Here is a 20,519-nt window from a genome sequence, read left to right on the forward strand (position 1 = left end):
AACATGTTTAACAACTTTAGAGTGTGTGATTTTATTTCAATATTGATTTTGACAAGTATAGAAAACAAAAAGCAGTAGAGATCTCTATAAGAACTGTCTGTATGCTGCTTACAAATTTTTAAAGTTTGGTCAGAATAAGATGGAGAATTAATTTTGCCGTCTCTAAATTAAAAATTTACTTGTATGATGTCTTACAAAAGCCAAAACTGAACCCAAAACCGCAAGCATACTACATTTTAAGAAAGAAGACGTCAAATGACTATGACATGCAAGCACTGTTCTTGCAAGTAGATCTCTAATGCTTTTAAAAGTCTATTTTACTCTTTATCCTTGTAACTGTGATTTCCTATACACTCCCTTTGTCATTGTGATCGATTGAAAATGATCTAATTTCCTAGCGAAAGATTGTGTCGACCATTTGCAAATACCTTGAAATTACTTTAAAGGGATTTAAAGTTTTTTTTAATGTTGAGCTTTTCAGAAGTTCTGAAACCACTCTAATATAGAAGCAGGGATGTTAGTAAAACTATGAGGGAAAACGCAGTTAATCATATGATTGGAAAATTTCAGGAACATACTTACATGCCAGAATGGGCTCAAATTTGTAGCAACAATGCATGAATAGGATATTTGCAAATGGTTGATGTTTTCTCCATATTTGTATAATAGTATTGTAGTCATTACTGGTGCCCTGAAATTGGGGAAGTTTCCCCTAATACTCAACTTTCCCCAATACATTTTTTTTTTTATTCAAAACAAAAACTTGAAGTTGCTATGTAACATTTTGATATAGTCATGAATGTAGTCTATGAAGTTATAGTCAAGGCCCAAACCGTAAAGGCCAGGACAAGGAAAAATAGGTCTTACTGTATTTAATTTGCTGAAACTATATATTAGAAAGGGACTAGCACTATATACACAGAAACAGCCTCTGATAATCATCATTATTGTTATTATAACTATTATGTTTGAGAGATAATATAATTACTCTTACCACTATTGGTATAGCAATATATGTATGTATAAAAGATATTGCATCACAAAATGAATGCATCTATTTACCTTAAAAATACATCGAACTAAAGGCCCCTCCAGCACGGAGTGTAAATTTCTTGAAATTATTTGCAATTTTATTGAAACGAAAACTATGCACTGCTTGTATGAATGATAATATGTGTGTTATTGCATGTCATTTCTTAGCACTATTTTCAAAAAGCATGTTAGCATTTGCTGATTTTGATTCAAAGTGCATTTTACAAGTTATGGCAAATTTTGCCAGTGCAGAAATACATTAAAAAAAATATTAAGAAAATGAAAAAAATATATAGCACGCAAAACTGACTGCACATAACAGATTGATAAATGGATAATCTGCCAAAGATTTGAATTCTTATCATTGAAATCAAATTGCAACAGGGAGTTAAAATAAGATCAATGATACATCAATTTTGTATGTATTTTAGTTTGAACAAAAAAGTCAACATAAACATAGTCAAGTCAGTTTAAAACCTCCTGGCAGTTCTCATATTGAATTTTAGACTTTTATTAGGCCATGAGACCTATTACTTTAGAGCTTATCTGCCATAGTTTACAGGAGGGATAAGATCGCCCTGCAAGGTCACTTGACAGGTGGTTATCTCATCAACTCAGCTCTCAGTTAACATAAGAAAAAGAGGATCATGGGGGACCAATGGTCACCGATTAGGCATTGTTTGTTATATAGAGGGCGCAAGTAGCTACAAGTAGGACAGTGGGCCTTTAAACTCCAAGGTCAATATTGTACCCACTCAGTTAAACCTAATAGGAAAAGTTAGACTTCTCACTAACTTACTTTGTTTAACCAGATTCTGAACACAAGCTTTAAAGGCCCACTGCACTACTTGTAGCTACTTGCGCCCTCTATATAACAAACAATGCCTTATCGGTGACCATTGGTCCCCCATGATCCTCTTTTTCTTATGTTAATTGAGAGCTGAGTTGATGAGATAACCACCTGTCCAGTGACCTTGCAGTGTGGTCTAATCCCTCCTGTAAACTAGTACAGATGGTCTTTAAGCCCAATTTTTAGTAGAACAAAGGAATTGAAATCTAGTTAGAATGAGAAGGGCATAAATCAATGTTGAATGATGCAAGTGTATGTGCTTCTTGCTCTCAAGAGTAGAACGTAGTACCGGTAATAATCCAAAGCAAAGCCTGACTTCTTTTGTGGTCTCTTGACCGATTCCTCCCACGATCCTCCTAGATTCTGCTCGTTATGGCCGCCGTGATGACCGTCATCGTCTACAGGATCGTCGTCAAGACGGCCATCTTCGCCATCGATCAGGAATTCATCTCTTCGTACGCCTCCATCATCACCTCGGTTACGGCTTCCATGATCTCGCTCATCCTCATCATGATCCTGCAGATAGTGAGTCTGACTGAAATTCCAGAAAAACTATAGAATACTATAAATGCTGTTTTTTTCGCGTGATTAAATTTTCGCACTGAAGGACTCCAAAACAAAACAAAAAAAAGCATTGCACACTTCACTCCATTGTTTGTTTTTTTTTTTTTTTTTGGGGGGGGGGGCGCCCAACACTCTTACAGTAGCTTTTGATTTGAGTTGCTTTTGATCCAAATTGTAGTCATCACTGGTGCCTTGACGTCGGAACTTTTCCCTAATACTCACAGGAAACACAAATTATGTATTCACTTATCAATATTTTTCTTCAAACACAATCCTTGAGGGGAAATTTTTGCAGAAGTGTGTCTTAAATGACATCCTCTTTGCCATAAAATTTGTGGCGAATTTGTGGCTCCCAACACTTTGGAGGAGCTTTAAATGGTGTAATTATGTACCCTTAATCGTCTCTACTCCGTTTTCCTTTACAGCTGTACGAGCGTATTGCAGTTTGGCTGACTAATCTGGGTAAGTTCCTTTCTCACAAATGTAATGATTATTTATTGTAGATTTGGGTTTATACGTGGACCATGTGATATTGCCAGCTGAACGTTCACTTCTATCATTTCCCAAAGGGGGGTTATTTCCAGCAACCTTTTGATGCACTTTATGATCCCGCCACGTATATTAACAAAAGTACAGTGAAATCTGTCTATAATGACCACCCAAGGGAGACAAGAAAATTGGTCTTTATGAACAGAACAGGTTCCTTTTGTACATGTTTCAATGAGAATCCGTAATTAAGGGAAACAAAAAATATGGCCTTTATAGACGGGTGGTCTTTCTATACAGGTGGTGGTTAAAGCAGGTTAGACTGTAATATGTCATTGATTTATGTACATGTATGTAGTTTTCAGTGGAAAATAATGATTTGAGTTAACACCCATTAGACTCGGCATATTACATTACATGCATGTTACAATCTCTTTGCATGTTGTATGCGTTTCATTCATAACAGTGGAAATGATAGGATCAGAAATTATTGAATTGCAAAAGATTAGAAAATGTTATAAAAAGTTAAAATGGAATTAATTTGCTATACTCAGAATGGAAAAAAAGTAGATTCTCCTAAATTTTATAAACTGAACATATTGGTCACGTAATACTTTAATAGGAGGCGGGGGTTATTCTGTTGTCTTGCGCTAAGCAATGTCCGAAATGTTGACGTACAAATGATCATCTATTTGACCACAGAGTTGCACCGTACGGAGACAGAGTACGAAGACAGCTTCACCTTCAAGATGTACCTCTTTGCATTCGTCAATTACTACTCTACCAGTTTTTACATTGCTTTCTTCAAGGGCCGGTAAGCATCGTCATTAACTAGGTTAAAGGTCAAGCATTGCCTGTCTGATTATCAAGATATTTATGATTGGAAATCAAATTTTATTTCTCAAATGTTTTTTTATAACACTACAGTCTATTGCGTAAAATGAGTATGGTAAAACCGGTCACTCAAAGATTTTTACTTTTTTGAGGCACTTCATGATCTTTTTGAAGCGCAATTTTTGTAGGGCTTCAATTTTACACCATATCAAAGACACTGATAACACGTATGGCCATGCATCTCAAATTTAACATTAATAAACGATTCCTTTAAGCATTGAAATAAAATTTATTTTTATAATGCAACTTGTCTTACATGTGGGTAGATAAATACATTACTTTACAAGCATGAGACATTTTTAAAGCTAATTTGAATTTCATAAACTTAATCTGTTCTTTTTGTAACAGCCTACCCGGTACCCCAGCTGACTATGGACGTGTTTTCGGAATATGGCGTCAGGAAGAGGTGAGGATTTTTATTTTTAAAGATTGATAACAAGAAATATATGGTTCTTTCCCATACAACAGATGAAGTAATGATTAAAGGTAAAAACCAGTATTGGAAACGCCCCAATTTCAAAAAATGAAATTGAAGCTCTCATTACCAATCATGTGAAAGAATATGTTTTGACTAATACATGATGATAAAAAATTTGCCGGGAAACCGCCTACTAATTCATATATTTGGTAAATTTGTTTCTCTCATGGTCTGTGAGAGATATAGGGTAGTCCCATATACATCTTTCTGTGTATAGTGCTTGTAACTTTACGAAGAATGGGCCAAATTTTTTATCATTTTGAATTTTGATGATTCCAGAACCTTGCAGATGCTAGATGCTAGATGATCAACCTTTTCTGATCGATTCCACAACGTTTCTTTCACAATGCAATCGCATGACCATAACTGGTCTTTACCTTTAAACACATACTTGTCGAGATACTGTTACAAGCCCTCATTAAATTTTTGTATAGTGATTTTAACTTTCAAAAATGAATAACTTTCTTTTATTACGTAAGATTTAATTGCAACTCTCTGATTTTTCTGCTTTCTTTTAGAGCAGTTGTCTAATCGGGTTGGATTTTCCCTTTAATAATAATAATTGACTATATTTTATTATTTTTCTGTGTCTGTTCTCAGTGTGACCCTGCTGGATGTATGCAAGAACTCTTCATTAATATTGCTATCACTATGTGCGGAAAGCAATTCTTCAACAACTTCATGGAGCTGGCTATGCCGTAAGTTGTCAGTTCTTCAGTTCTTATTTTCTATTAAAGCCCCACCGCACTACTTGTAGCTACTTGCGCCCTCTATATTTGGCAAACAATACCTAAGTGATACCCGTTGGTCCCCCATGATCCCTTTTTTTCTTATGTTAATTGAGAGCTGATTTGATGAGATAACCACCTGTCAGTGACCTTGCAGGGAGGTCTAATCCCTCCTTGCCAAACTAGTGCAGACAGGCTTTAACAAGTATTTTTTTTAACGATTTTGGGCGCTCTGTTCTTATACTTCAGTGAGTAATAAGTTGGCTGGAGTTATTTTATTGACCAAAGATATCACATAAAACCATAAAGATTAAACATAATTTATTTTGTTAATTGCTGTAAGTTATATATCGATTAAATAATATTAGTAATTTTTCAAAGAATGATGAACACATTACGTCTTGGCCAACCCTGCTACAACTTGTATACATACATGTAGCATCCCTTTACAATATATATCGAAAATGTTACAGGATAAATACATGTGCTAAAAGTTAGTTAGTGGGACTAGAAAATAGCACATGTGGTAGTTTCCGGGCTGTTTCATTGGATACTTGAATTCCTTTTGTAGTATCCTGATGAATTTCTAGCGTTCGTTCACCGGTCTTGAGGAGGAGACAAATCCGCCAGGGACTCTAACTTTACCCAGGGGGATGTTTCACAAAGACTAATATCGACTTTAAGTTGGACTTAACTATGGCAGGCCATTCATGCCATTGTTTGCTCTTATCATTTACTGGCATTAGTCTCTCAAGTGATGTATAAATCGTCACAAATCTACAGAATTTACATTTTTTGATAGTTCATTATTGAAGGAAAAAATCTAAAGATCATAATGTTGAGAGCAAACAGTGGCATGAACGGCTTGCCATAGTTAGTCCAACTTAAAGTTGATATTAGTCTTTGTGAAAAACCCCCCTGAAATGATGTTTACATCAACTGGGGCCTGTCTTACAAAGAGAGGATATTAATCGCAACTATGTACATAGGAGATAGTCCAACTGCAAACTTGCGATTGATAAGAAGACTAACGATTGATTCAGATCAATTGTAACTCTTTGTAAGACGGGGCCCTGGTTTGAATACTGGACAATAAACCCCTTCTTCATTCACTCACATCACATGGGCTGTTTCTCATTATCTCTCCCCTTCCAGTGTCCTGATGAACTTCTGGCGTTCTCGTACCGGTCGCAAGGAGGAGAAGAGCGGCAAGGGACGTTATGAGCAGTGGGAACAGGACGCTGACCTGGCCGATCTTGGACCACGAGGGCTCTTCAAGGAATACCTCGAGATGGGTAAGTTCTTTCTCTTCGGTCTCTCTTGCAATTTTTGGATTAGGATCGATTTTATTGGTCTGATACAGTCAAACCTGCTTTAGTGATAGTAATAATAATAATATTCTGTGTTTATATAGCGCTCAATACATCGATCCAACGATGTGCCTAAGCACTTTACAGAGATGTTAATACCCCGGTCATTGGATTCAGGCTTACCCGCGCACAATGTATGCACATTTTCCACTCCCTGGGGAGCATTCCAGCCAGTCGCCATTTTGCAAGCGCACACTTGCTTGTCCAACCACATGAACTTTCACATCCTACCAGGTACCCATTGTGAACAGTGATCACCTGTCTACAAAGACCTCATTTTGGGGTTCCCTTGAAAATGGTTTCTCACCCCCCCCCCCCCCCCCCCCCCACCCCCAATGCAATATCTTCTTCTTCTTCTTTTGAATGAAATCAATTTTCCTGTAGAGCTTGCAAGTAATAAAAAAAATTTTAGTTCTAAATCCCACTCACATTGATACATGTATTCCCAAAATTGAAAGTACAAGTTATCATCCTTTTATTATTCCTCTTCTCTTTTTCAGTCGTTCAGTTTGGTTTCTCCACCATCTTTGTGGCTGCTTTCCCTCTGGCTCCTCTCTTCGCTCTTCTGAACAATCTCGTTGAGGTCCGTCTCGATGCCTACAAATTCATCTCTCAGCTCCGACGACCAGTCGCCAAGAGAGCCCAGGATATCGGTAAGAAGGGGTTTCAGTCATTTTTATTTGTTGTAAAAGAGAGCTCCTCCCTTCGCTCTTTTTAATAACTTTCTTAAGGTTCGTCTCGATGCCTACAAATTCATCTCTCAGCTCCGACGACAAGTCGCCAAGAGGGCCCAGGATATCAGTAAGAAGGGATTTTAGTAATGCGTCTCTTTTAAATTTGTTGTAAAAGAGAGCTCCTCTCTTCGCTCTTTTTAATAACCTCGTTGAGGTTCATCTCGATACCTACAAATTCATCTCTCGGCTCCGACGACCAGTCGCCAAGAGGGCACAGGATGTCGATAAGAAGGGGTTTCAGTAAATGTGTTGGTGTTTAATTTGTTGTAAAAGAGAAGTCTCTCTCTTCGCTCTTTCTAACAACCTCGTTGAGGTCCGTCTCGATGCCTACAAATATCTCTCAGCTCCGACGACCAGTCGCCAAGAGGGCCCAGGATTTCGGTAAGAAGGGTTTCGGTAATGTGCTAGTGTTTAATTTGTAAAAGGGAGCTTTGCTCTGACCAGTCGCGAAGAGATGAAATGGTAAGGTGTTAAGTGCTGAAGTGGTAGTGTAAGAACAGTTGTAAAGTACAGTATAACTAGATAATATAAAGTTCATCAAACAAAGAAGATTGTTATTATGCTTGTGTTAGACCCGGGACCCGTTTCACAAAGCCTTTTTTCAGTGACACATGACAAAAATCAGTGAAAAATCTTCTGATAACCATTCAGAAGCAAGGATTTCACTAGCTTATAACGAAAATTGTCATTTGTCACTGATGACAAGTTTTGTGAAATGGGGCCCAGTTGTAAACTACTACCACACAACATAAATTCAATTCATGTAAATACAATCCAATTATTAGAAGCGGCTAATATGTTTATCTCACAAATTTGTCTCATTTATAGGTGCTTGGTATGCAATCCTAGTCACCGTTGGAAACCTGTCTGTCTTAACCAATGTAAGTATAGTCAAACCTGCTTAAGTGACCACCTGTCGACAAAGACAACGCTTTTTGTTTCCCTTGAAAATGGTTTCTCATTGAAACATGTACTATATCCACCTGTCTACAAAGACAGCCTGCCTATAAAAACCACTTTTCTTGTCTCCCTTGGGTAGTCTTTATAGACAGATTTCACTGTGTATTGAAACTAGCTAAGCTTTATACTAGTAACCACCTGTCTGTAAAGACCACATTTTCTGTTCCCTTAAAAACACCTTTCTCACCTTTTTCATAAAGACAACCTGTTTATGTCTTTGTCTATCTCTCTCCTTTTTCATAAAGACAACCTGTTTATGTCTTTGTCTCTCTCTCTCTCTCCTTTTTCATAAAGACAACCTTTTTATGTCTTTGTCTATCTCTCTCCTTTTTCATAAAGACAACCTGTTTATGTCTTTGTCTATCTCTCTCCTTTTTCATAAAGACAACCTGTTTATGTCTTTGTCTATCTCTCTCTCCTTTTCATAAAGACAATCTGTATGTCTTTGTCTATCTCTCTCTCTCTCTCCTTTTTCATAAAGACAACCTGTTTATCTCTTTGTCTCTCTCTCTCTCTCTGTTAATATTCTATGTGTAGAAGTGTTGTGGTCTAGTGGATCACAGGGTATGTAGTTCAAGTCCCACCACGGCACTAATGGCCTTTAGCAAGACATTAATCTACATTTGCCGCTCTCCACCCAGGTGTGAAATTGGTATCGGTTGGGAAGGAATTCCTTAAATGCTGTGAGCACCAAAATCGTTAGCCTAGCAGAGCCAGGGTAATATTGGAGCGCCTTGAGCACCTTGCAGGGTGGATATGTGCGCTATATAAATATCCAATACTATTATTATGTCTATCTCTCTCTTTTAATAACAGGCCCTTATTATACTTTTCACTTCCAAGTTTATCTCACCTCAACTAAACGGTGCGCTACTTATAGCTACTTGCGCCCTCTATATAGCAAACAATGCCTACGCGGTACCCGTTGGTCCCCCATGATCCCCTTTTTCTTATGTTAATTGAGAGCTGATTGATGAGATAACCACCTGTCAGTAACCATGCAGGGAGTCTAATCCTCCTGGCCAAACTAGTGCGGTGGGGCTTTAATATTATATTAATTAATATATCAATAAATAAATTAATTGTGTTCATCTCCACGACAGGCCCTTGTCATTGCCTTCACGTCCGAGTTCATCCCGCGTCAAGTCTTTAAGTATTACTACGGAGGACCCGAGGCAACGCTCAACGGCTATACCAACTGGTCGCTCTCCTACTTCAACACCGTGGACATGCAGAATGATTCTAAGCCCACAGATCCGAGTTACCCCAGGGTTGGTGATGAGGACACCACGGACCCCAACTATGGATTGAACGTATCCGTATGCAGGTCAGTCTTCCTCTGGCAGGCCTGATAAAAACCTGATTTAAAGATGAAGTTGAGTTCTGGTCATGCGATTGCATTGTGAAAGAAACGGTGTGGAATCGACCAGAAAAGGTTGATCATCTAGCATGTAAGAATTTGTGTGTATTGCAAGGTTCTGGAATCATCAAAATGATAAGAAATTTGGCCAAGTCTTGGTAAACTTACAAACACTGTACACAGAAAGATGTATATGGGACTACACAAACACGTGGCATTAAAATCATACCCTGGAGTTTTACGATGTTACATGACATAGTTAGAATATGAAGGCATTTGAAGAGCCATGCTTTTCAGGGAACATGTCTTATGTGATATTCTTTCACACTTGCATAATAAGAATGATAACGCTCACAAATTATTTTTCACCTCTTCCCAGAACTCAACCTTCTCTTTAAATCGGCATCCCAATTTTTTATTTTTTTCTCCAGATTTTTCCCTGATTTTCTTGATTCTTCCCTTTTTTTTCCAGATTTTCTTACTCAAAAGGGCGGAATGTTGTTTGATGCCATTTTTTCCTCCCGAATCCTTTTTTTTATGCCTCCGCTACAAATTAGCCGGAGGCATTATGTTTTCAGGTTGTCCGTCCGTCTGTATGTACGTACGTACGTACTTCCTGTTCTCGTGATCGCGTTATCTCAAGAACCAATTGATGAATTCCTGCCAAACTAGGGTCATATATGTATCTTGCAGAGCCAATGACCTGATTCGATTTTAGGATCACGAGATCCAAGGTCAAAGGTCACAGGGCTCACTATGTATTCAAAAATAGCTCGTGATCGCTTTATCTCAAGAACCCATTGATGGATTCCCGCCAAACTTGGGTCATGTATGCAAAAATTGCTCGCTTCTGTTTTGGTTTGTAAAATTGCTCCATGGCGGAGGCATCATTTTCGACTGGACCGGCCGAAGGTCCATCTAGTTTTTTTTTTTTTCCAGATTCTTTTCAGATTTTTCCTTATTTTCTTGATTCCTTCCTATTTTTTCAAGATTTTCTTACTCAAAAGGGCGGAATGTCGTTTGATGCCATTTTCCCCCCTGAATCCTCTTTTTTTTTCCACTCAAGGGGAGCGTGGTTGAAGGGAAACCCCCCCCCCCCTTTTTTTTTTTAGTGCTCTTCATCACCCCTGTCTAGGTAATCTTTTCAGTCAGTTTCTTTTTGGGTCATTCCATAAAAATAGGGCAAAAAATATGACGGTGTCCATGTAACGTAGGTATGAGATCTTCTACTACACATGGAAGTTGAAATTATTTGTTGAAGATTTTTATGAAATGAATATAAATAGTAGTGCCCTGCTAGAATCGTTTCTGTTTCAGTTGCTTTTCTTCAAAATCTTTGTTTGATACACATTTATCTTCTTACCTGCGTTACATGGACACCATATTTATATAACATTACATAAACTTTGGGTCCATAATATTGATTCATCATGAAGCTTGAGTACTTCTGAAGTTAGTTGGCTATGCTTTTTATGCAAAACTCATTTTAGCAAACATTGTTATCGTTGATAGGAGACATAGTTTCTTACTTCTGGTATGTCACTAAAATTGCCCCAACTTTCTGGACGGACCCTTTAGACACCCGAGAAAGCCCTTAAGTTTGAATTTGCTGGCATGATACAAGTTGGATGGGCGCAAACAAGGGGCATAGATTAAAGATGTTTTTCCTTTTTGCAGACCTAGGAAACTGAAGGTCCATGAATCCAGTGGTATAATGAAGAGGTCCACCGTTAGGAACCTCCAACCAAAGTGGCTATCAACACATTAATTTAAATGTTTAATTCCAGATGTTTATTTAATACTAGACTCAAAAACTCTATTTGTACACAATTCAAAATGAATTTGACCGATATAACTGTTGATTTGTGATCAGCCCCCTCTGTGGCAATAAAGCGTGCAACAAATGAAAACGGCACTAGATTTTCAATTCGTACAAAGAACTATCAGAACCTATGACTGTAAAATTAAAAATTGTTATTGAGATAGGCACTAGTACAGAAGAAAGATTATGTATTCTGAGGAATGGTATCAAAACTGTCCTCAACTTGGCCAAATTCTTGTTTGAAATCACAAATTAATGAAAAGCACTGGAGTAACCAAATCCATTCATCACTGGTTTGTTCAAAATGAGGGTATACGAAGTGCATATTTCCAGTTTAAATGATGCTTTTCTTTTCTTTTCTTTTCTTCAATAATTCCATTTTCAAAGATACCGTGGTAACTACGATGAACATTATAATGTCACCTTGGACTACTGGCTGGTCATCGCCATTAAGCTGGCCTTTATCCTGCTCTATGAGGTAAGTCCACCCCCTAAAATCAAATGGTACCTTCCCATTTATTGCATGAAAGCAAATATTAGGACTTTTCCATTCCCATTGAAGGGATGCAGTGAAATGTGTGGCTTTTTTTTCTTCAAATCTCTAGATTTTATCCCCCCCCCCCCAACCCAAATGGTAGCTACCCACTTTATAACAGGATTATGCTGTTGAGGAGATTCTTCCATTTTCAACATGGGGGTGTGATAAGTTGTGTTTTGTTTTTGATAATTTTGTTAATGAATAGCAGTGAGTGGGAATTGTATTTGAGAAGTACACTGTCAGGGCCTCTTTTGGACGGTGCATTTTTATTGGCTTTAAAATTTATCGGCTTTGAAAATTTCATGATAATTGTAGATGGTTTTGTGCAGTTTGTTGTCTTTGGTTTTATGGAATACTTATATTGGTAGGTGGTTGGTGTATTGGGTTTGACGGAGTACTCATATTGGTGTGTGTGTATGCTAATAACACAGGTCATGTCGGGATGTTTGTTGAGGAGTTGTGTCTCAATTTCCTGTAGCCAAATCCTTAATCAGTGTTTGCAAATTTGTGGTTTGTTTGTTTGCTTTTGGTTGGCTGTGGAATTTGGGGAAAGCTTTTCATCAACTTTTATCCAACATTGCCACCCCACCCCAAAGTAAAAACTTTCTAGCAATACCCCCTTCTTGGTGACGGACCACTAACAATGGAAGGTTTGGGTAGATATTGGTGAAAAGTTGCTTTGAGGAAGAAGAAGAAACAAAACAGTTTTATTAAGTTTAATCTTCTATTTAAAGCCCCACTGTCCTACTTGAAGCTACTTGCTCCCTCTTTATAGAAAACTTCCCCAATCGGTGCCTGTTGGTCCCCCATGATCCTCTATTTCTTATGTTATTTGAGAGTTGATGAGATAGCCACCCGTCAGTGACCTCGCTGTGTGGTCTAATCCCTCCTGGCCAAACCAGTGCAGATAAGCTTTAACATCAGAGGAAAGAGCAAGATGAAAACCCAGAATACAGAGTTTAATGCTGTAGGATTGATTATTTCATTTTATTTCATTTATCTATTTCACTCTATTTCACTCTCTTTTAAAAAACATCAAAAGTATATTACATGTTTGTCATTATCAACATAAGATAAAAGGAAGTGGGGAATCATGAAAGCTAAAATTGGCTTGATGAGAATGATCCCCAGAATAGGGAGTGTATTATTTATTTAACATACATGTATTAACGGCAGTGATCATACACATTAGGCATGTCTTCATCAGCTTGAGTTTGCCAAATAGCCCATTTTTTTCAGACTCTGGATATTATCCCGAAGCTGGAAATTGCTTCCTCACCAGAACCGTCATCAATGTTGCTCATTTTTCATTATCCTCGCATTCATGAGTTTGATGTTTGTAAAATTCATTCACTTTGTCTCATTTCTTATCAAAATCAAGTACGGGAGTAACTAATATTCTAAACACTATCATGCTTATAATTCTCACTATCGCATATAGCAATGTGCATTCCCACAATGCATTGCGTCTCCGATATCTCAGCGATTTTGCAGACACGCTAATTTCCTGTGATTCTAAAAGATTCTATTCTGCTATACTACGATATGCTTACAATTTGTTATCTGCTATTCTCCATCTATCTCGACAGTAAATTTGTTGTAAAAATATACAAACAGTAAGCGTATTTGTTAATCAAAAGTAATATACCAGAAATTGCAAACGCCATCACTTGGAGAAATTTTCTTGGAAAAACTTGGCACGCAGCAACGCAAGTGGTTTCTTTTCCTAAGCCATGATTGTTCGCTAATGGCGGTAATAAATACCTCGCAATCTATTTTCAGATTCCGGATTTACATTTTTAGATGTTTCCGGATGTGCACTTGGTCATAGCCAACACGTTAATAATACTTAATCTTCATTCATCTGTATGGTATCCTGCTTCGTAGCATCACATAAACGCCTGTGGTTTCTAATAAGGCAATATATTGAAGGACATTTCCTTTCATTGTTATATATTCATCATGATATATGGCATGCAGACATGGCAAAGCTAAGCCAAGATTAATAAACTTGTGCTGCTTTCATTCATAAAAAATCCATTCATGTATTTATCATTTCCATGCTTGTGAAACTAACACCATCGCATATAGCAGGATGTTTTATTTTGACATTGCGTAATTAATTTCGAGGACACTTGAGTGCGATGTATTACATTCAAGACAGACTAACGAGTATTATTAAGAACCACTTAATCATTTATGCTAAAGTAACGTAGTAATAACATGTCATTAGTGCATGGGGTTGTAATTACACAATCGAAACAGGTTTATATCAAAGTTGGACTAACTATCTTTAAATACTATATGTAACTAACTTACAAACTTATCAGATTATCATGAAATTTACAGAGTTGCAAGAATTTTACATTGTATTGAGAAAAAAAAGATGAATAAAATTATCAGATAAAGAAATATCCAGTTATTTTGTGAAGAAAATAAATATCCAGTTATTTTGTGAAGAAATATGGGGTTTACCTATGGATTTTTTGTCAAGCATCTTTCAAAAAGTACATAGAAACTCACTGTATTATACGCTGCCATATACTCATTTTTTTATTGTGTGATACATATTTTTTTTTAAATATATTGCTAGCTATTCGTTTCTTCAACTGAAAATATCACTGGCACATCACAATATTCCCATTTTATCTTCATATGTCCTGTTAAGAAAATAAAATGTGTGTACATTTGTATATCATGCCTTTTCTACCTAAACTCCTTCTTTCTCTCTATCTTTCTCGATTATTCTCTTTTTCTCTTGTGATATGTATTTCTTTATCTCACCTTATCTCTTTTTCTCTTTTAATTTGAAACACTCCCTTTATCCTTGTTTGCTTGCTCTTTCTCTTTCTCTTTCCCTGTTTCTCCCATGATTTCTCTATCTCGTTTCCTCTTTTCTCTATCTCTATCTCTCTGTCCTCCCTCTGTTTACTTGCTGTTTTGTCTCTTTGTTTTTTTCTCTTTTGACTTTCTTCTTTCTCCCTTTTTTCTCCAATCTCTTGATTTATTTTTTGATCTCTTTTCTCTGCCTTTCTTTATAATATTATCTCTTGCCTTCACATTTATACTCTCTTGGTTACTCTCTCTACTCTGTTTCTCTCTCTCTCTACTCTGTTTCTCTCTCTCTCTCTCTCTCCCTTCCTCTCTCTCCCTCCCTCTCTCCCTCCCTCTCTCTCTCTCTCTCTCTCCTTCCCTCTCTCTCTCTCCCTCTCTCTCTCCCTCTCTCTCAACCTGTCAATACGATCATTCAAACTTTCTCTCTGTTTAATCTGTATGTATCTGTATATACATAACCACCTGTACCCTCTCTCTCCATCAACGCATAGCATTTCGTCCTATTCACCAAGTTCTTTGTGGCATACATCATTCCCGACATGCCCGAGTTCGTCAAGAACCAGATCAAACGCGAGACCTACCTCGGCCAGCAGGCCCTGCGTACGGCCCTCACGGAGCAACGCGGCAAGAGCAAGAAGTTGGTCCCGCCGGGTGGACCGGAAGTCGAGCAGGCCGGCGCCGCTGGGCCTTAGACCGGCTCTCTCATCGCCACGACTACGCATCATCCCTCGCTCGGCGATGTTGGCCATCCTCGCCATCATCACGTCTGCATCCATTCATTTCAAATCAAATCAGACTACGTCATCTCTCTTTCGTTATCGTATACAGCTAAACTTATGTAGCGCCCTCTATTATGGGAATCGACCATGACGGTCCTCATGAGTTGTACTATCTTATATCATCTTTCTGTCCTTATTGTACTAAAGATTATCTTACATAGTGCCCTCATTTAAGCAAGGGAATCGACAATGACTTTTCATCACTTTTCATTCTCGTATCAATATCCGATTTCGTATCGTACCGCAACACCGGAAATACCGTTGAAGCTCGTTCATGTATATACACGCTTTGCAGTTTCATTTTGCTACGAAACCCCATGTTGAATTGTTCTTCATAATACAGTCTCCTTAAAATTCTCTCTCTTCAAATGCTTTCAGAAGTAAAATCAATGTTCAAGGTTATATGTAATCTCTTTGTTAGATAAAGGATGTACAATTAATTGCTTCCCTCTAAGTTACATATTTAAGCTTTCTGTTATAATAGTGTTTCACTTTCTCAATCAAATGTTGTACATGTATTGTTCATGACTCTCTTTCCATGTCATATGTTGTATTGTTCTCAACGATATTCACATTTTTGTAGAGTCTATGGACCATTTTATAATGAGTGACCTCTTTTGCAGTTTATATCCTTGTGCTCATCCTGTTTACGCTCAAAATCACTCTCACTTTCACTTTCGCTATTCGTCAAATCTGTCAAGCAATCCTGGCCTCAAATATACCTAAATTACTGCTAATTTGATTAATGCAGGCCTCTCATCTGTTTGAAAAATGCATGTATATTCAAAAAGAAAATCATCTTGTATTAAAAAAAAACTTAGCCCCATCTGTGTGATTCATCATTTGATCAAATATCCATTATGATGCATGTACAGTATGGGTTATTTAGGATGTCTCAGTCACGTATCACTTTCTCTAAGAATCTTTCAATCTCTTTGGTCTACCGTTTGGCATCACCTCTTGATTTCTATGCAAAATACTGCCTTGCGTTCATCACTGTACCACACATGATTATCCTCGTCACCTTTTAAATCAGTTATATGAAAATGATGGCAGGTACCCAATGTTCAAGTGCATGAACATGCAAATTGGAGAAGAAAAGAAATTGTTATTCTATTCATCACTTTTTATACTGTAAATAAAAAGAGAGTTTTTTCTAGGACCTTTTGAAAAAAGTGAATAGTTTGATCCTTTGGAATACTAGTATCTCTTTCATTTTACAACCTAATGCTAGACTTATAAGAATAATATAGACAATTTGTAGCTATGGCTATAATGTATGGCTTTGCATTTTTATAAGCATGTGATATGAAAGAGAAAATGAAATAACTATGATAATATGAAATACTGACGCATTTACCGACTCTCCTAAATGTCTGTTTTAATCAGTCTTATCCAGTTTTTACTCATAGAAGAAAATGCCTAGCACAGTGTATAGCAAGTCTGTCTACCCTTGTCATCAATACATTGATACATGTATGTGTGTAGAAGTACGAAAAGACATTTCAATGCAGTGTCTGTACAGTTTGGAGATAAAGTGATCTTTTCTTTCTAATGCAGGGTTTTTGTCTGAAATACGTGCAGCTGTGAATAGTGAATATTGTGATGATTTTTGCTTCCCCAACATGTTCTTTTTCCCTCAATTTTCATTCAAATTCTATCTTGCTAGTTTACATGCATACAGGGTTGGATGTAAGTGATCTGATTTTGATGATGAATTTCAAACATTCATCCACACTATTTCATTAACTAATGATCTGTCTGCATATTTGTAATGAAACGACTCATTTTACTGTCATCATCGTGCATGAATTGAAATTATTTGCATTTATATCATTATTGAATGTTTTTATATTATTTTCATTTTGTATGATTGGTTTGACTTGTGTTCCCGGAATCATTTAATGATGTTGTTTTATGATTTGTCCTTTTCCTCTCCCCTCCCTTGTGAATGCCTTCACCCCCTTCCCAATGCCTGCACCCCTTCCCATCAATACTCCAATACCATTTTGGCCCCGCCCCCCTCTCGACCACTCCTTGTGATCACCATGACGACCGCATCACCAGCACGTCATCATCTTCGTGAAGATGGTGGTGGCGTACGTCATCCCGGACATGCCCGACACCGTCAAGAACCAGATCAAGAGGGAAAACTTCCTTGCCCAGCAGGCGCTACATGAGCTTACCTTAAGCAAGGGTATGGCTACTAAGTCTCAGGAAGCGGCCATGCCCCTTGGGGCAAGTGGGATGGTATAATCAACAGGGGCGCGGTGGGGTGGGGTGGGATGGGGATTGGGACCGCACCCATTCTGTCAAACTTTAAAAACAGTCACCAACCTTATATCATAGTTTACAATCCGAAGGGCAATAGCGTAGACTGGAGAAAAAGCTTGAATAGGGCCATCCTTTATCTTCAAAAGAGTTTAGAATGTAATTTAAGAGCAAAGATTCCTCCTCTTTACTACCCCATCCCCATATCATTTAGATAATCATTACCAAAAAAAAATATAATAATAATCATCCTTGACTAATTTATGTTTTGGCATTATTTGGATGCACATTGCATGTTTCATTAATTTGAATCACTTTGAATGTTAATGAAATATTGTTTTATTACGGTGAGGGCTTTTCCTGTCTTGCTTTATTTCGATTTATTGATTTGAATGACTTCTCTGGATGCAGATGGTCTCATCTAGATTTTCGATGACAATTTTTCATTCCATGGTGAGGAGACAATTTCAGCGTTGTCTTAATGATCTTCATGAAATTTATTTTAGAAATTTGAAAGTTGAATTTGAAACATTTTCAGATATTCAGGGTTGTGTTTACATGTATATTGTACAGTTTTATTGAAACGATGAATAGTTTTAGATTGGTTGCATTTTTATATCTCTACCTATATGTAAGTTTGTGATATATAGCCATTAAATTGATATATATGATATGTCGTTGTAATATGTGCGTGTATTCACCACTAACTGTATATAGATTTACATATTCTTATACCTGTACGTTATTTGGGATATCATTGTAAGCATATTAATGGTAATGCATGCATAAATTAATCTTTATGAATATAATTTGCATGTTAATTAGGGACTGGCTATTTTTACAGTAAATTTATGGTTCGTTTTATTGAGTTTCCTACCCCCGATATAAGGTGTTCTCTTTAAACAATTTGAAGAACTTTTGTAGTTTATGTATGAATAATAATTATATAAATAATGAATTGAATGAAATTCATTCATAATCAACTTTTCTTGCATCTTTAGCCATGTAATGATGTTTTTTTTGGTGACTTTGAATTTAAAATTGAACAATTTATGATGATATCTGGAGTTAAGTCAAGAAGTACATATTGCAACAACTCGAGTACAAACTAAATATGCTCCTCGTATTTCATCTTGAGTTTTTGTTAAGATATTTTAACTTGTTATATTTAAAGGACTTTTTTTCAAAATTGAGAAAGAAAATAGAAAATTTGTGTCTTTTTACATGAAATTCGGATCAAATCGGTTATCAATAACCAACATGTTTGTTGATACGGGGAAAAAATAGTTTTTATGTTTTGTTGTAATAGGCTATTTTCGTAATAGTAGCCCAATTTAATGCAAACGTCTTTACAAAGACGTATGCATTAAATTTGGTTACATTACGAAAATGGCTTATTGCATTGACCAAATTCTGTAATCATATTTGTAGTGTCACTGTCTTTCAAACTTTGTTTCAAAATGTGCTTTTTTATCTTCTTAGGAATGAAAGTGTGTTGTCTTTTGTTTAGAATATCATTTATCGTCTTTTAGCCTCAGGAACAATTTCCTTTTCTTTTTCTTCTTCATTGGGCTGTCTCAAACTATAAATCTCTTGTTATGTATGAGATGTTGTCTTATAATTAGTTCATTTTCAGTAATCATTTTTGATTTTACGAAAACACATCCATGTACAATGTACTTGATTCAAACATGGTGCCTGTTTTGGGATATTAACATCAAAATCTTCCATTTTTGTATTTTATTCTTATTTCATTTTATAATTACAGACTTTTTTGTCGGATGATCTTTTTCACTGTCATTTGACACATACTCTGGCCTCAGAAATGTATATTTGTAAGAATGGAAAAGAAAGTTTTGCAAACTGAGCTCTGTACATATTCAGCTCCCCTCTCCTTTTATGCTAAATGAAAATATAAATCATATTATTAATACCATGTCGACATATGCATAGGGCGGTGTACTTATCTGGTTATTTTTCTTTCTCTTTGGATATTATATAACTTGTATCATTATGTTAAGATGCTATTTAGGGCATACCAGTATGTAAACGTATATGCCGTATAGGCGACTCTAATTTTATCCATAGAATTGTGTCAAAAACTCTATGGTAAAAACTGAGGCTCGTAAAACAGTTCATCAATTAATTTCAAGTGCATGTATGAAATTCGATATATGCTAATATCTATATATTCATAGCTAGTTCATGCATTTTAATAAATTAAATCAAATTGTACTTGCATGTTTGTGTTGTACCATAATATAGGGTATAGTTCATAGACTTGAAATCAATGGCCAATTAAACTGACCTGTAGGGGCATTTTCTTACGTTTCTTTGTTTAAGTTAATTACCCCTCTTTCGCTTCACAATCAAAGTATGACAATGGTCAGGTTATGCATTAAAGAGGAATTGGAACACGGTTTTTAAAAGAAAATAGTGACTTTCTTTCTTGATAAAACACCCTTATTTTTCCTAAGTCATTTATCGACAGACGTGTTCACACCACTTAGTTGACATGAACCTACTTGGTTACAGAGCAGTTTGCAAATGTTGTTTAACCCTGTCGTGTGAACACACACACACACACACATAATTATATATGCATACGGTATTAAAATCTGCCAAGAGGATTTTTGAAGAAGAAAAAAAATACAGATGCAATCCATGTTACGTATTATTATATAACCAGTTAATGTAATCAATTGTTTTCATTTATTTGAACGATTATTTTATGAAATCTATAATCTATTCATTTGTATGTATGTTCGCCCAATGTTTATATTTTTATATATGGAATTGATTGAATGTGTAATCATAA

The 20,519-nt window shown here is 36.6% G+C and overlaps 1 protein-coding gene across 12 annotated transcripts in view; it reads left to right on the forward strand.

The window, feature by feature from the left end:
* LOC105443524 (anoctamin-4-like) overlaps positions 1-19,945 on the forward strand; it is a 96,518-nt gene extending 76,573 nt beyond the window's left edge. For 9 of the 12 annotated variants that reach the window (XM_030988504.1, XM_030988501.1, XM_030988495.1 and 6 more), the window contains 11 exons: positions 2,243-2,407; positions 2,872-2,908; positions 3,635-3,746; positions 4,175-4,232; positions 4,905-5,002; positions 6,188-6,327; positions 6,903-7,055; positions 7,965-8,017; positions 9,200-9,423; positions 11,666-11,756; positions 15,143-17,417. In XM_030988504.1, the coding sequence (XP_030844364.1) occupies positions 2,243-2,407; positions 2,872-2,908; positions 3,635-3,746; positions 4,175-4,232; positions 4,905-5,002; positions 6,188-6,327; positions 6,903-7,055; positions 7,965-8,017; positions 9,200-9,423; positions 11,666-11,756; positions 15,143-15,343 (1,332 nt within the window). In that variant the 3' untranslated portion in view covers positions 15,344-17,417. Of the gene's footprint in view, positions 1-2,242; positions 2,408-2,871; positions 2,909-3,634; positions 3,747-4,174; positions 4,233-4,904; positions 5,003-6,187; positions 6,328-6,902; positions 7,056-7,964; positions 8,018-9,199; positions 9,424-11,665; positions 11,757-15,142; positions 17,418-17,497 lie in introns of those variants that run through there. The other 3 variants (XM_030988503.1, XM_030988500.1, XM_030988496.1) reach the window with 2 other exon arrangements.
* The last annotated feature ends 574 nt before the right edge of the window (positions 19,946-20,519 follow it).

The sequence above is a fragment of the Strongylocentrotus purpuratus genome, unplaced genomic scaffold (genome assembly GCF_000002235.5).
Source record: "Strongylocentrotus purpuratus isolate Spur 01 unplaced genomic scaffold, Spur_5.0 spur5_scaffold_17, whole genome shotgun sequence".
Lineage (NCBI taxonomy): Eukaryota > Metazoa > Echinodermata > Echinoidea > Camarodonta > Strongylocentrotidae > Strongylocentrotus > Strongylocentrotus purpuratus.